The 17,687-nt window shown below is 38.9% G+C and overlaps 1 protein-coding gene across 3 annotated transcripts in view; it reads right to left on the bottom strand.

The window, feature by feature from the left end:
- Nucleotides 1-202: 202 nt before the first annotated feature.
- Nucleotides 203-17,687, bottom strand: part of PHEX (phosphate regulating endopeptidase X-linked) — a 203,005-nt gene continuing 185,520 nt past the window's right edge. For 2 of the 3 annotated variants that reach the window (XM_070502642.1, XM_070502641.1), the window contains exons 18-21: nt 12,205-12,270; nt 11,046-11,150; nt 6,864-6,940; nt 203-3,578 (exon numbers count right to left, since the gene is read on the bottom strand). In XM_070502642.1, the coding sequence (XP_070358743.1) occupies nt 3,476-3,578; nt 6,864-6,940; nt 11,046-11,150; nt 12,205-12,270 (351 nt within the window). In that variant the 3' untranslated portion in view covers nt 203-3,475. The remainder of the gene's footprint in view (nt 3,579-6,863; nt 6,941-11,045; nt 11,151-12,204; nt 12,271-17,687) is intronic. The other variant, XM_044764063.2, reaches the window with a different exon arrangement.

Genomic DNA, 17,687 nt, shown 5'->3' with positions numbered 1-17,687 from the left:
TTTATATCCTGGAAGAAAATACAATAACCACCTCACAAATTTCTCATTGTCTATGGAGAAAGTTACTGTATTGAAATCTTAATTTGCTAAACCAAGAAATCTAGGCTACTACAGTGCTTTGTGTACTTTTTGGGCAAATATTATTGTCTAAAACAGAACTGAATATGTTCATAGATGTAATCAATTTTAATAATTTTTTACAAAGAGAGGAAACAGAAAATCTTCAACTTTTTATTGTCCTTAAAATGATTGTTCACACTGTTTCACAAGTAGGGGAAGAAAATACAATGACCATTTAGATATAAAATGCATAATCCAAGAACACCTTTCTTCAAACCAGAGGGGCACTGCCACTGGTGATGAGAATGTTGCTGCATGAAATAATCACATATTCTTCCATAATTTAATATGCAACTGAGACGTTAAAAATATCAAGGAAGCAGCTTATCAAATGCTGAGTGATTATAAAAATACTGAAGGAATGAACGTATTTAGAAATGGGATAATCTAAGAGATGAGGGTTAATGCAAAGGTCAGCAGCCCAAAGAACAAAAGACTCTGCCTTCCCTGACTCTGGGGTACTTGATAAGTGGCTTCAAACTCCCCACTTCTCTGGCACCAGCATAATCTGTGTGGCAAGCCATAGCTCCTAGTTGCTCCTTAGCGATGCTCCAGGGATAAATAAGATAAAATTTATGTGCTATGCTTTAAGCTCCATTGAGGAAAGGCACTGAATAAACTTCAGGATAATTTATGAATCCTGAGCTTGCATTAGTCATGTCCAAGTCCATCTCATAAAAGGAGAAAATGGAAACAGGCGGCCAATGCTGTGTGGTTGGTGAAAAGCTCAACAAACTTTGGGCAATGGTGATAAGCCCAAACAATACCACTTTATATGCATAAAATCCTTGAGAATTTCACAAAAAACCTTAACTCCTTCCAATGCTTAGACAATAGTTCACTGGCAGAACATCTGGTATATGAATCAGAGAAGTGTGTTATGGCAGTCTTAGTCTGACATCCAATATCTAATTTCTTTTTAATTTACCATAATTATTTTTTTAAAACTTCATGGCTCTACTCCAGTGGATGTGCTTAGCAAGGACTGCCAAAATCCTGTCTTCTCTTCAGAATCACATTCTTAAGCCAGCTTCTCACTACTTTTTTCCCTTCCCTTCCAGTTGCATTTTACCTTTTTCCCTCTGCCAATTAATCACTGTCTGCTTCTTTTAGCAATCTGTATTGAGGAGAAGGGACAACAAGAGTGTAATCTGAAAATTTAAACATGAGCATATATTTGGAAATACAATCCTACCAGAAAATTCTTCCAGCTAGTAGTGATGATTTGGTATTGCTGCTTTGGGTTCCCTTTGTCTTAATAATGGCCATCCTATCTACAACTTTCAGTATAACGAAGTTACATCAAATAAAGTGAATCAGGACAAGGCAGCCACATCATTTAGAAACTGTAATGGCCCCAACGGATCACCAAGCAGCTTTTCTAAACCAACAAGTGACTGAATAATTCCCATTTCCAAAGTCATAACTCTATGCTTTTATCAAACACTTTCTCTGACCCGCAGGAATGTGTTTACTTGGAGTTTAAAAAGAGAGATCCAGAAGGAAAATGCTATCAATATAAGCATAACAAATCTCAGCTGGTTTTAAATGTCCAAGTACAGGAATAAAACAAGGAGTATCTTGTATGTCTAAACCAAATCAAAATGATTCCTCCAGAGAAAAGGCACAGATTTTTCCAACACCCCTAACCTAAAACCACTTGTTTTTAAAAACACAAACTAAGGTCACATTAAGCCATGGTTAAGAGGAGGAAAAGGCAGCTGCCCTTCAGAAGTTTATCCATTCGGAGGGGAGGAAGTGAAGGGGAAAATCACTCTCCTCTGACTGACGCAGTGTAATTGTTTTCCTCATGATGGTGCCCCTGCATTTTTCTTGCTTCAGAAGTTACCATGGTTACAAAAGGACACGGCACACACTTATATTTTTTAAAAAAAGAGGACAAATCACAGGGATGTAAAATGGCCTCCTATGGTTAGTCTGAATCTGTCATTTTGCTTTTGAGATTTTCCTATTTGCCCACTTAACCCAGAACTGCATGTAAAATGAATAATGTGAAGGGGGATGGCTATTTTAAGAAACCCGAAATGCCAGGTAACCACTTTAAGGCCATTACTATTTTATCCCCCCCGCCCCCCCCCCACACACACACACACAGAGTAATAAGAGGTGGAGGAGTTCACTTGAAAGGACAAAGTTCTGATGATCAAAAATGTAGTATTGCTCTTTCCTACAGGCTCTTCAGAAAAGACTTGAAAAGTAAAGATTATGTTTCTTTGGACTATGCAGGGAACTTTGAATTCAACCAATATATTCTAAAATGTCTTCAAGCAAGAATTTTTTCAAAAAGATTTTTTTAAAGTAACATTAACCAACCCAAAACAGCAGGGCACTTTGTACCCTCCTCAATGTGGTGTTCAGCCCGTTGCACCAAAGGGGAATGAAAGTTACACATTCCTAATGGAGAATTAGACCCCTGCTCATTTCAGAAACAGGGAAATGCACATATATGAGGGTAGCAAGACAAAAAGGAATTGGACTAAAGAACAGTGTCTGGCAGACAGAGGTAATCACCGAGGTTTGGGCAGACTAGATCAAACTTTGGAGATTTCATCTCCTGGTATCCCTGCTGTTGCGTGACTAGGGGTTTTGACTTCTTCGGGACTTATAGATATATTGTTTTTTTTCTATTTGATAAACTCAAATCCTTTACCAAGTACCCTTTCTGCCACCTTCATTCATGCTGATTTGAACAGGGCGATTGGCTTCATCAGATACACGCTGTGAGGCACATTTTCATTCCAATAGACTTCAAAACTGAAGGCAAGAACTTCAGCAAAAATTGTAAAATAAAGATCCAACATATTTCTAATTTAACTACCCTATAGTTAATAAATGCTGTGCAAGGATGATATATAAAATCTAGCACTGCATCCCACAGAGCAGTAAGACCTCCCAGGTAGCCACACACATGTCCTCATCGTTGAGGGTTACAAGTTTAATAGACTGAATTTTTTTCTGGATACATTCTACTTAGGGCCTCTGCAAAGCTGTAGATTAAAACGGTATGTACCACTTAGCTGTGGCTTACACAGTAAAATGGACAATAGCAACAATTCAGCAGATAGCGTTTTAACAAAAGTAGCCTAGGGATTTATTTTTGTTGGTTTGGTTTTCTAAAGCAACATACTTGGTTCACTTTTTGTATTCCACTTTTTAAGCCCTACAACTTTGAATAGATACTGTTTAGATCCAAGCAATACCCAAATAATGAAGATGCGGTAAAAATAAAAGTCCTCAGGGGAATATAGGCCTAAAGCAGCAGGCGATGAGTGCTCAGTGCAGCCTCTGCTGGCACTGCACTGCTCTCTCAGGATGGCATAAACCAGCAGTCCAGCTACCAGAGTCGGCAGGAGTCCATGCCTCTGTTCATCGTGGAATTGGATGGACAGTTAAAAGCTTTCTGGAATTCTTCAAAGTTGCTAACTGCACCATTGACCCTGAAAAAGATATGTCAAAGCCCATGTCATTTCATTCTTACATATCAACAGGTTCTAGATAAAACTGTAGCAGCATATTGCTCGAAGGGATGTTGCATTCATTTAATCTGTTTACAGGGAAGATAACAGAAGGCCAAAATGGTTAAGTAAATTTCCAAAGAAATTAACAGAGCTGAGACTAAAAACCAGCACCTCCTGAATGCCAGACAAATGCTCCTATTAATCTTCCAAATATCTTCAAATTCCTATAAACTGTAGGATTTACAATTCTTATAAATTATATACAGGATTGTATATTCCTATAAATTTACAAATTCCTATAAACTGTAGGAGTTACCAATACTTAGCTTTTCTATTTTTTTTTTCTTTTTGCTGAGGAAGATTCGCCCTGAGCTAACATCTGTCACCAATATTCCTCTTTTTGCTCAAGGAAGATTCACCCTGAGCTAACATCTGTGCCAATCTCCTCTATTTTCTATGTGGGTCACTGCCTCTGCATGGCCGCCACTGAGTGTAAGTCTGTGCCCAGGAACCAAACCCAGGCCACCAAAGTGGAGCATGCCAAACTTAACCACAAGGCCACGGGGCCAGCGGCCAGCTTTTCTATTCTTTTAATTAAAATTTTTATGGAAGGTATAGCTGATATAAAGTGCACACATTTTAAATGTAAAGCTTATCAATTTTTTCATGTGTATACAACCAGGTTACTACCACCCAGATCAAGACATGGGATATTTCCAGCACCTAGAAGGTTCCCTTGTGTGCCCTACCAGTAGTACCTCCAAGGATAACTACTAGTCTGACCTCTATCACCATAGATTAGTTTTGCCTGTTTTTGAACTTCATATGAATGGAATCACACAGTGTGCACTTTTGTCTCTGATTTCCTTCATTCAATATATGTCTGTAAATTTCATCTATGTTGTTGCTATCTTTAAAGAACTCATTCAATCTACATTGATTGAATTGGAGTCTCTAAATTCCTATTATGTTTGAAGGCTCACATTTACCCAGAATTTGGTTCATGCAACAATAAACTAATGAACGGTGTCTAGTTGTTATTGATGAGTAATGGTCTACTGGAGTTAGCTCCAAAATCTGGTGTTCTTAGAAGTATTCAGTAAAGACCTCAGATTCCTACTCAGCACTTTGATTGTAACTGCCGTTAGGAAGTGGTATTTCCATTGTGTGATTTCTGCTGCACTCAAAATCTACAGTTACTGCAGACATCACTAACACGCCAGCAAAAAAACTCCCCTCCTCATCTATTTCTTACTCAATTGCATGTTCAAAGGGTTGACCAGAGACTCAGCATTCTCAGTCACTATTTCTTCCCTAATGACTTTGTTACCTATGGGCATTTGAATGAATGTAATGGCCTGTATCCCAAAAGTCCCCACAACCTCCTGTGTTTTAGCTGGGATATATGGACAGGGATGCATATTTTACAGTGTGATTCACCATGGGCAAGTGTTAAAGATAGAATTGAGCTGATAATTAGTAAGTATTCCCTGCAAATTATCAGCTAAAATCCAAAATTACAGGCAACTAGTTAGTAAAAGAAAATTAGTTTCTAAAAACTTATCTGTTGAGTAATTAATCTACTGTGTGGTTTCAACTGCACCATTTGTCAGTGGGAGCACATTTTAGTCCATTAGAGGCTGTCACCATTCTTGACGGTTTAGCCCAGTGGGGGAGAATTTCTAACACAGTGATTAGATTTTATGCTATTGGGTAATTTACAGTCAATTTCTGAAGCATTTCTAAGGCAAGGTTTTAGGAATAAGATTTTAAAATATAGGAGAAATTTTATATGAATTTCTTGCAATACGCTAATAGATTCATTTAAACATTAAATATAAAGATATCCAGATATAATATGTTCTAAGAAAAGAATGAATAAATATAAATTACTGTGATTTCTTGGTTTTGCCACTATAATTCTCTGAACCCTACTACAGAAAATTTCCCTCAAACTCTGCTAGAAACTTAGCACATGGTAAGTAATATTAACCTTAATTTTATTTTTACTTAATATTTTATATATTCTGATAATTAAATAAGATTGTAATTCATAATCCTTTTCCCTTCATATATAAGCAATTGTTTCAAAATATGATACAAACTAAAAGCCAAAATGTAGAGCTTTTGACTCTACATATGAATTATAACAGCTAAATATCACCATATATCCTTCTATGTGTTCAGAGCTATTCAGAAAGTAGGCACTCCTTCATGTCTGTTGGTTGGCTGCATGAAAGAACAAGAGGCATTAAATAGGATATTCTACAACATAAAATAAACCAGAGCTCTAGGTATTTTAAGGCACAGTACATAAGATCTTTTTCTTGTCTAAGAAAATAGAGACGTTTTTGGCCCAGACAAAAAATTAAGTGGTTGGGCCCAGCCCGGTGGCATACTGATTAAGTTCACAAGCTACACTTCAGCAGTCCAGGGTTTGCCAGTTCGGATCCTGGGCACAGACCTACACACTGCTCATCAAGCCATGCTATGGCCGCATCCCACATAGAAGAACTAGGAGGACTTACAACTAGGACATACAACTATTAACTGGGGCTTTGGGGAGGAAAAAAAAAGAGGAAGATTGGCGACAGATGTTAGCTCAGGGCCAATCTTCCTCACCAAAAAGCATACCTAAAAATAAATTAAGGGGCCAGCCCAGTGGCGCAGCAGGTAAGTTTGCATGTTCCGCTTCAGTGGCCCAGGGTTCACCGGTTCAGATCCCAGGTGTGGACCTATGCACCACTTGTCAAGCCATGCTGTGGCAGGTGTCCCACAAAAAGCAGAGGAAGATGGGCACGGATGTTAGCTCAGTGCCAGGCTTCCTCAGCAAAAAGAGGAGGATTGGTGGCAGAGGTTAGCTCAGGGCTAATCTTGGCACCCGTGGATTTCTGCCTTTCAAAAATTGGAAGATAATAAATGGGAATCAATATTAAAGCTATGATTTGGATTCTAAATTCCCTTTGGAGTCTTGCACAATCTCATGGATCTCTTGACACAGCACTAGACTAGAGGTGGGTACAAGTGCTCACCAGAGAAATATAGTTGAGAGGATGCTGATTAAACCAGCTTCCTACTAATGAAAGAAAAGATGCTTAGTTTCTGTTTGGCCAGACTTTTCTTTTTGTGTCTGTAAAATGTAGATATCACACTGTTCACAATTCAGGCTTTTGTTCAGATCACCTATTTGTTAGAGCACTGGGATGGCTGGAAAGCGGAGGAGGTGGAGAGACGCACAGTTAAAAACTAATGTTGCCCATTTACCTGAACTGAGGGGGGCTGTGAGCACCAATTTGGACTTGTTCCCGGGCAGCTTCTGGTCTATAGGAATTGCACCTCACCTAGAAGAGAAAAGCATCTCAATAAATACGTTTCCCTTCCAATTACACATTTGCTACTGCCTTAACTGCTCCAAATTATACTGTAGAGTAATTTTAGAATCCATGGATGACAAACAGTTTTAGTAGATCAGATAAAACCTTGGCCAGTAGTAACATCTATTGTTCTAATCCCCAGAGTAGAAGGTTTTATCATTGTGGACAACTCCACAATGTGAGTAAATTATGGTTTCCAGACAAATGCTTTAAATCAAGAGAAGAGTGTATGTGCCCAGGAATCAACCAATATATTCATTCAGTTACTAAAATGCTTGGAATAGCCCTTATCAAATTTAACCATACTCATTTGAATCAATAAAATGAACCAACCATCATTATTGAGTATGGTCATGAGAAGTTAGTATTTTGCACCCTGGGGGCCTTGCTTGCCTCACCTTAGTCCAGGCCTTGGATAGGAGGACATTTCTCCATCTCCTCTGAAGTTAGGCATGGCTATATGACTTGCTCTAACGAATGAAAAGCAAGCAGAAGTAATATATATCGCCTCCTGGAGGATGCTTTAAAAATCACCTCCTGGCAGAAGCTTTAAGAGCCTTAAGAACAATTTAAGATGCTACATTAAGGACCAGTCCACATTTCTTTCCTATCCCTGTGGTGACCATGGGAGCGTATACCAAGATAGAGACTCTAAAACCCAGGTCCTTCAGTAATAACTATGAGCACAGCCCCACTGCTGACCCATGTTGGACATAGAGCAGGAACATGAAAGAAACTTTCCTTGCATTGTTTGTTTCTGTACCATAACTTACTTAATCCTGACCTGAAGCATGTCTTGAAAAATGATATAGTCTTGAAGTATGAACAGAACCAGGGCACATGAATATGATGTGGGGAATTCCAAGTGGAAAAGAAAACAGAAGCAAAGACATATTTGAGAAAAAAAGCAAGACACTCAGCTTGGCTGACTGTGTGGTGTATAATGGGCAGGAATGAGAGACCAGGGGTGAGAGAGGATGCTGCCAGATTTCTGAAGTCCTGAGCAACAGGCTAAAGTGTTTAAACTATATTTAAACATTGTTTTTGAGCAGGAAAATTATAAAATCCCTATTTTTAAAAGACTTATCTGGCAGGGGTGTATAGTAGGAGGAGGAAATAAGAGACTAGTTAGAAGATTATTTATGGGCAGCATGAAGATTCTTAATGAATGTCCACTAAATACGTAGAAATGGGAATGGAGAGAAGTGGAAGGACATGAAGAATATCTGAGGGAAGAATTGACAGGTCACAGAAACTACAGGGATACAGGAAGCAGGAAAGGTGAGATGATGCTATTGCTTTTGATGAAGATAGTTATAAACTGTCTGTCACTGTGGTTCCCAATTTGACTTTGAAGATGTTTTTATAATGTGATTCCTTAATTTCCTCAGAAGCTAGCTAATGTGACATTTCTGGCATTCGATTTTACCTCATTTTTTCTTATGTTATTTCTTCTTATATTCTTACATCACTATATAGTACTATCTTTGCTGCATATATCATTTAAGAGATTTCTGAAAACGCATTACAGTTGTTACTATTTTCCTAGTACCTCCTCAGGAGAGAAAATAATTTTACTCCCTATAACCAGACTCATTCCAATGTGCAAAGGGTTGAAAATCTCCTCAACCCGGCAGTAGGAAAAGCTCCAAGATAAATTTCTCATTAGTGATATAAAATAGCTTGCCATTTTTCCCTAAATCTCTTTAGTTTAAAATAAATTAGATATGGTTTGGAATTTTATTTGGAGACATTTCAAAATTATGACTGTAATATGTTGCTACCAGTTAGGTTACTTCATCTACAAAGCGATATTGCGGACTAGGATGTACCAGGATGGACGGACTGTAAGTAAGTAAAGCCTAGGTAAGAAGTGATGGACCTTGTACTTTGTCCTCTAGAGTAGGGGTCAGAAAACCTTTTCTGTAAGGGGACAGACAGTAAACATTTTAGGCCTTTCAGATCATAAGGTCTCTATCGCAACTACTCAACTCTGCTGTTGTAGCACAAAACCAGCCACAGACAATACGCAAAGGAAAGAGTGTGGTCGTTTTCCAATAAAACAGTATTTACAAAAACAGACAGTAGGCCATATGTGGCCCATGAGTCCTAGTTTGCCAACTCCTGCTCTAGAAAGTTCTAACTATATTGTGTGTGCTTACTTTAGATATCTGACCCAGTACTGACCCAAAAGAAAGTCTCCTTAATTGAACTATTAGTCTTATCCTTTTCAAGCAATTCACCTAAAAATGTCAAGCATCTTCAATATACCCAGCATCTTTGCTGGATGCTATGGAGATACACATGAAGTGTAAGGATCCAGAAGATTAGCTATGGAAATACAACTAAAAGTCTTCAACATTTTGAGAACAATTAAGTACTCAACTGCCTGGTGATGAAGGTAAGTGTAAAGGAGTTGGCAAGTTAAAAAAAGAAAAAGAAAGAGAGAAATGGAGTCCTTGGGGAAGTTTGTGGAAGATGTGAAGGAAGTGGAACTCAACATGGATACTGAAAGATGAAGACGAGACTGAATAAGCTGAGGGTGAGGAGTAGGAAGGGGGTCACATTATAGAAGGAAGATCAAAAGCAAAGCCACAGAGACAGTAATGAGCATGACATTGTGGGGGAGAAGTGAGGACACCCGCCTGGTTAAGGGTGAGTCTGGTGGAGCTGTGGGAATTCAGAGCTGGTTGGGTAGAGTTGGGTAAGACTGAGAAGAACTTTGAAAGCCAGCTGGAGGTGTTTGGTCTCAATGTGGTAGGCACTTGGGAGCCCCTGCAGTTCCTTCAGCAGGTGAATAACAAAATAAAAGTGGTAGTTCAGTAGCATGTAAGACAGACAGTGGTGGAAAGATGCCAAAGTCAGGAAAACATGCCATAAGGCTGTTGGGATGATCCAGAAGAGAAGAGATCAAGGCTTAGCCTATAGATGCGAGAAGGGTAAGAGGGAGAAAAAGAGGTGGAATCTGAAGAGCAGTTAAAATGATGAAATCATCTAGCTTTTGGGACAGGTGTCATAAAAATGAAGATAGATAAGACCTAAGAATCCAGGTTTTCTAACCAGGAAGACCCAAAGACTGGGGGTGTATTGACAGAAATGGAAAAACTAAAAAGAAAAGTCATTTTGTTGATGACTCCAGTTTTGTTGATGTCATATTAATAAGTGATCATTTATTTAGTGTTGTCATGTCAGCTGAGGAAATAAAAGACCCCAGACAGGTGAGAATCCTTTAACCAGAGTCAGCCAAAGAAGACATGGGAATGGATGAGCTTACTGAGGAGTGAATGCAAAGACTGAGGAACAAAGGGTTGTACTAATGAAAACTTTTGTCTAGTTTTGAGCATACAGACACATTTGCCCACTGTGAGGCCATGTATTAGAACCTTCATCAACCTATCCCTGACCTCTTTGAAAATGAGGCCTACAAATCTACAACATAAACCAGTGCAATAACAAATAACAAAGAAGAATTGGCACTTGCTTCATTGGCCAGAGACTCAAACTCAGAACTGTGCCTTATTTAGTGCATGTCTTCTTTCAATTTCTGCTGAGAGCCCACTAAACTCACAAAAGAGTGACATGACTCCCCTTGCCTTTGTTGTTGCTTTTTTCAGCTCTAGTAGTCTTCACATATTCATTTGACAGTTGGGAACATAGCTTTGAGGGTCCCCCGCAGATTGAGAGTGATAGGACAAAGTCAACAAATGAGGCACAGGAGAAAGAGGAATGCAGGAAAGGGCAGGACCATGGAAGCCAAATAACGAGTCACTAGAAATGGTTACAAATAGCATCAAATACATTAAGTCAGGATATATTAAAGAAATATCAAGTGATTTACCACAGGGCTGGTAACCCACTTGATTAAAAATATCAATAAAACTTGACCAATTAGTAATTAACTATGTCCCATAGAACATTAAGAAGGTGAAACTTGTCCTGAAGGTAAGCAGCAAGATAAAATTTCAGTGAAAATCAAAGTTATGCCATTAAGCTTTTGTCCCAAACCTTTTATCAAGGGAGCAAGCCCAAGTCCCACATTTTATCTTTGATGGCCCTTCCTTGGTCTACTTACGTGAGCATAACTCAGGAAGAAGAGCTGGTTGTTGGTGAATGCGATGCCTGGTAGGAGAGGCTCCTCAACTCCCTGCCTCTTGTCATTTATCCATTTCCTGTAAGCCTGGTGAGAGAAGCAGAATAGATGATCCTCTGCCGTGATGGCTTTTCTCTTCTCTCATCCAGAGCAGAAATATTAAATATGTCCTCCACCATGTGCAAAATGCATCCTGTCAAGTTTTCTTTTAAGAAAACAAACACCTGGAAATGCAAATCAATGTCATATTGCTCAACAGTGAGGCTGGCTTACCTGCAGAAAGACCTTACACTCAATAGATACCAAAGCATCTGGGTCAAAGCATTCACATGTTAAATAACTGCTCCCCGCCCTCCCCCGACCCCACACACACACAAAAGCTGTTCTTTCTATTCCTACCAGGGAACAAACAAATCTAACACAATAGCAAGGCCTATGGAAATAAATTTAGGGGTCAACATATTGCCAATTTTTCACTTTGCCAAGTAAGTGGGAAAACTATCATCTTCAATCACCATGATTTTATAAAATAAAGTATATTTTAACTAGAATATAGGAAGAATACAACCTCAGAATAACAGCCTGGTCTTTACATTGAATGCATTTAGCTTTATGAAAATCTTTCCACATAATCCTTATGTTTCTCGTTTAACCACAGACCAGTGGATGATGAAAACATTATTATGGACTCTTACCTGGCCCACTATATGAGAACCACTAGCCTCAGGCCATAATTTAGAAGTTTGGTATTTTAAGAGAAACTTATGAGAAGGGCTATAGAGAGAGTGTACTCAAGGAAAACTCATATGAACCTAGCCCCAAGGAGATTTCTGTAGCATGCTTTGATATTATTGTGAATGTATCTTTTGCAAACTATCCTTTAAATACATGATTCTTAATAACAAATATTATTCTTCAGGGTGACTTTACACCCCCCCCCCAAAAAAGAAAGAACTGCCGCTCTAGTCATATAATAGAGTATAATAGAGTCAATGGGGAAATATAATTCTATTTACAGAAATTCACAGAATTTACAGAAATCTAACTCCTCAAGAACATGTCTGTCTCTAAATTGAGGTACACCCAATATGGTGTTTTATAGTTTAATTTTTAAAATCACAGCAAATGTTGCAGTGCGTACCCTAAAAGCTTCCCGCAGTCCTCCATTATCAGCAATATTTTCTCCCAGGGTCCTCTTCCCCTTCACCTAACAAAGAGAAAAAGAAAAACAGAGTGTTTCACAGCCAACTATCATTCAGCAAGAGGCATAAATATGATAGCAAGAAAAAATGCCATATTTTAAAGAGAAAATTACATCCAATAAAACAGAGGTAATCATAATATATTGTGAGATGGCAAACTAACCCCAGCAAGGTGCTCCTGAATATAATAATTTCTATTTTATTATGCTACACATTTCTTTCTTACCCACCTCTTTATTCTCACCAATTTAGCCAGTTCCAATAAAATGTTAAGAATATTCTGAGTGACTCTGGTTTAATGGGGTAAAAATAGAAATGTCAATATACAGATTACTTTCTCTGATTAATTCACACAATTTGAGAATTCTTTCCAGTGTACTTGTGTTTCCAAAAATCTACCATCCACATAGGAACAATATTTCAAGACCAACCAGCACCATTTGATCTTCAGTAATTTCCATGAAAAATTAAAAAGAGGGTAGTTCTCACGGGGAACAAAAATCAAATAGAAGTAGCACAGACCACAAGGTCAAGGTCTGCAACATGTATGACAACCAGCCAAGCATGGTGAAGAAATTCTTCCAAGCATCTGAAGATTGTTTTTAACTTAAACCCTTAAATAGGCTAGGATGAAAAATATTCTAAACCAATACAGTCTACAAGGCAAAACCTAACTTGCCACTTATTTTTGTACAGGCTGCAAGGTAAGACTGGATTTTACATTTTTCAATGGTTGGGGGAAAAATAGAAAGAAGGATAATATTTTGTGGCATGTGAAAATTATATGAAGTTCAAATTTCAGTGTCCATAAATCAAGTTTTATTGGCACACAACCACACCCTTTCATGTACATTTTGTCTATGGCTGTTCTCTTACTACAGTGGCAGAGTTGAATAAATGCAAGAGACCTTACAGCCCACAAAGCCTAAATTATTTACTATCTGGCCCTTAACAGAAAAAGTTTGCCAATCCCCACACAGAAAGAAGGCAGAATAATGCTCCCCTCCAAAAATGTCTATGTCCTAATCCCTGGAAACTATGAAAATGTTACCTTATGTGGCAAAAGGGACTTTTAAATTATGATTAAGTTAAGGATCTTGAGAGGGAACCTGCATTATCCAGCTGGGTCCAATGTAATGACAAGGGTCCATATAAATAGAGGAAAAGGAAGTCAGGAGAGTGAGTGTGTCAGGGTGATGCAAAGTGAGAAGACTGGACCAGTCATTACTGGCTTTGAAGATGGAAGGCGCCAGGAGCCAAGGATGTGGGCAGTCTCTGAAAGCTAGAAAAGGTGAGGAAACAGACTCTCCCCCAGAACAGTTAGAAAGGAAAGCAGCCCTGCTGACACCTTGATTTTAGCCCACTGAGACCTAAGTCAGACATACAGGACTGTAAAATAATAAATTTCTGTTCTTTTGAGTCACTAAATTCGTGATGATTTGTTATAGCAGCAACAGGAAATGAATACACCCTGCTCTAAACTTTCAAGCCATGGATCCTACCAACTCTTTCCTTTCAAGCTAGCCCAATCACCCAGGTATCAAGCAATACCAACAAGTAAAAACAAATCTTCAGAAAACATTAATCTCTGTAATCACCCAGGACCCAACTAGCTTCAGTCCCAAAAAAGTTACCACTCCTGCTTCATATACATTCTTTCTTTCATTACAGTCCTACAGGGTTAAGTGCTATTATCACCATCCTTGCTTAACAAACAATGGATCTAAAGCTCAGAGTGTGCAGCAGATGTCGTTGGTGCCGCACCAGATCCCCTTTTCTACCAGGACTGTGCACGCATTCCTGCAACTGCTACCAGCTCAAGAAGATTAGTCTTAGCTTATGGGAGCTGCCTTACCTGGAGATTCCTGGGAGGTGATCCCCCCACCTCTCAGTAACTGACGTGTGGTTAGCACAGCCCAGCCCCTTACTCTGGGCTGAACAATTTCCATAGAGCAATTCAGGCTCCAGAACCCTCTATGGGAAAAGGCTGAGGCTAAACTTCTCAAACCAACAGGTTTTCCTCATCGCCTTACAGGTCTCTCCTGAAACTACTTCTGTAATAAATCACTCACCTAAAAAACCCCTTCTTGGGCTCTTCTTCTAGTGAACCTGACCTAAGACACAGTTATTAAGTGAACTGCCCACACTTCATAGGGATTCAAACCCAAGCAGTCTGTCTCCAGACCCTCTGCTCCATAATATGCTACCTTCTTGAGTCTCAACTCCTCCTGACTCTGGTGCTTCTATGTATATCCACTCATGCTCGAATTTAATCTCCTTCCTTGTTCCTCTAAGCTTTATCTAAATTAGAAGTTTGGGGAGTAGCCTCACCCCTCTGGCTCTTCCCACTCTGGACCGCCTCAGTAGACCATACGGCCCTAGGTTTCCCTCAGGACTCAACAGCTGCTAACAGTCTGCTTCTGTGGCGCTCCATCAGAGCTCCCCCCAATTCACTGCAAAGAAGGATTCAGGCACAGATGACTGGCCTCCACAAAAGGAGCCAGAAAAATAAAGCGTGGCCCTTTATATCCACAAAGGAAGCCATCCCCTCTCCTCTGGGAATGAGAATGAAGCTGTTTTCTGATGGTTGAGTGGATTTATGCTGAGACAGGCATGCCTTTTCTATCGTCCTTGTGACAAAGGTACACATTTGCCAGAATTCAGTTTCAATATCTGACACTTTGGCCAAAATGAACGTTGTAGAATAGCCCCCAAAACACATCGCCTAGGTATAAAATGAACTTAAAGTAGGAGAACCAGAGCATGATATGGGGGGAAGAGTATGGATTTTGGAGTCATACCAATCTAAGCCCTAATCTAGACTCTACCATGAGTTTAAATCTCTTTGAGCCTCAGTTTCCTCATATGTAAAATAGGCTAGTAATATGTACACCTTTCAGGACCAGTATGACAATGAAATTTGTTTCAAGTAAGTGAAAAGTCTAACTCTGATGCCTGCATATAATAATCACTAGGAAATATGCATTCCCTTCCTTCAAGAAAACTGCTCTTCTATTGTTTCTTGGGTTTTTTTCAGTCCCAAAGTCTTTGGCTTTGTTTTCCCGTGGGATGGCATACCTATGAGTATGTCACAAAGTATTAGGAATATTAACTACAACTTGCTGAGCACTTATGTATGTCAGGCATTGTGCTGGTGCTTTATATTATTTCAGTCACTTAATTCTTACAATAAATTAATGAGTTCAGAAATAGTTACCCATTTCACAGATGAAGACTCTGAGACTTAGGAATGTTAAGTAACTTGCCCAAGTTCAAAAAACTTGTAATTGGTTGAACCAATATTTGGACCTTTGTCTGACTCTAGAACCCTTCCCCTATGCTTTTCTTGAAGCAACATGTATTCTAGATGGGTTTTTACAATGTGATAACCCCTGAATTAAATACAAATACACAGAGGCACCCATTTTAGTTCTTCTCGTGACACAGTTGTAGACATAAAAAGCAAAATATGGGCAGCAAAATGGCTTTCCAGGACATTGATGAAAGAGCTAGAGACGCTATTCAAGGATACAGACTCTGGTTTCCCCACCTGGATAAGGTGCGGTCTCCCTTGTGCTGAATATGGTTTAAGAACCAGGAGCGGGGCTGGTCCCATGACCGAGTGGTTAAGTTCACACGCTCCACCTTCGGCGGCCCAGGGTTTCATTGGTTTGGATCCTGGGCGCGGACATGGCACCACTCCTTAGGCCATGTTGAGGCGGCGTCCCACATGCCACAACTAGGAGGACCCACAACTAAAAATATACAACTATGTACTGGGGGAATTGAGGGAGAAAAAGCAGAGGAAAAAAAAAAAAGAAGATTGGCAACAGTTGTTAGCTCAGGTGCCAATCTTTAGGGAAAAAAAAGAACCAGGAGGACCAAGTCAGTGTTTATAAACATTCCCTTTTAAAGTGCATGGATTTTTACCTAACTTCTTCTGCGATGGTGAAATAAACCCCAAGTACAATAGACTTAAGGCATAGCAAGGATTTGGGTGCTTTCCCAGCCCCAGTAAGATATCAGGATGGAGTACATGCTTAGTTAAGGGACCAAGAGACCCTGGGGAAACCACCTGAAGATACAGGGGTCCACTCCAGTTCTGTGTGGTCCTCGCTTCTCTTAGGTGTTGTGCCCTTGACCAGATGAATTAGGAGCCTACAGTGTGTCCATGTGTGTTTTAAAGGAAGGTCTTCCTGCAGATCCATAACCTAGCAACAATTCTTCATTATTGGTTTCTTATTGTCAAATATAATGAGAGAAATCTGTGTCTTATAATTATGAAAGCAGGGATAGGAAACGCAATGGAAAACTACCAGAAAAAATTAATAGTGGGTGAAAGGCATAAAAACTAACCTGACCAAACCAGCAAAATAAGGAAAAGGAAAAAGAAGTTAAAAAAATGTACAGGAGATAAACTATATAGAGAAAATTATAAAATTGTATTTGGAAACCTAAAACAAACCAAACAGATGGAAAGGCATACCATGTTCTTGAACAAGAAGATTATATTAAAAAAACGTAAATTCCATACATTTAATGTGATTTAACTCAGAATCCCAAAGGCATTTTCTTTGCACGGGTGGAGGCCAGGGGGGCAGAATGGGTAAAATGATCTTTGAGCATATATAGAAGTATATTTGTCTGAGAATGGCCAAGTATATAAAAGAACGGTGAGGAAGAGCTTATATTAACAGATACCAGAACAACCCATACAGCCACAGTAATACGGCAGGGGTATAGAAATCAACAAAGAAATCAGCAGAATAAAATATATAATCTAGAAATTTATCTCAGCATATATGAGATTCTAATATTTGACAAACATTCAATTCAGTGAGAAAAAAATGTCTTTTAATCAATGATGCTGGGTCAACTGGCTATCCTTTGGAAGAAAATAAGTGTGAACTCTCATATTAAACTCCACAGAAAAATAAGTTTCACGTACATTCCATAAATGTAAAATAACAAAACAATAAAAACCTCCCCGGAAAGGCTGGGAGACTACATATGTGATGTAGAACGGAAATGCAGAAACTACTTTTTGAGAGATAGGTATCTTTGACTATACAGAAATGTTTAATTTTTATATGTCAAAAGACACCATATACAAAGACTAACGGATGAGTAATATATCAGGGGGAAATACTATAATGTGAATGATCGATAAAATCTGAACATCCATAATATTAAAAAAAGTTCTCATAAATTGACAAGAAAATAACTCAAGAGATAAATGATCTTTCATACATCACTGGTGGGAATATGAAATATTATAATTTGTTGGTGACAGTAGGAATCTATCCTATAGGGAAAAAAAGAATATGCACATAATAAGAGTGTTTATTGCAGCAGCATTTATTGTGGAAAAATAATTGGAGAGAAAATATAACCCCTCAACAAGAGGTTAGTTGAGGACATT

Source organism: Equus asinus, chromosome X (assembly GCF_041296235.1).
Source record: "Equus asinus isolate D_3611 breed Donkey chromosome X, EquAss-T2T_v2, whole genome shotgun sequence".
Lineage (NCBI taxonomy): Eukaryota > Metazoa > Chordata > Mammalia > Perissodactyla > Equidae > Equus > Equus asinus.
Note: the sequence above shows the minus strand (reverse complement) of the source record. Positions and strands in the feature narration are given on the sequence as shown.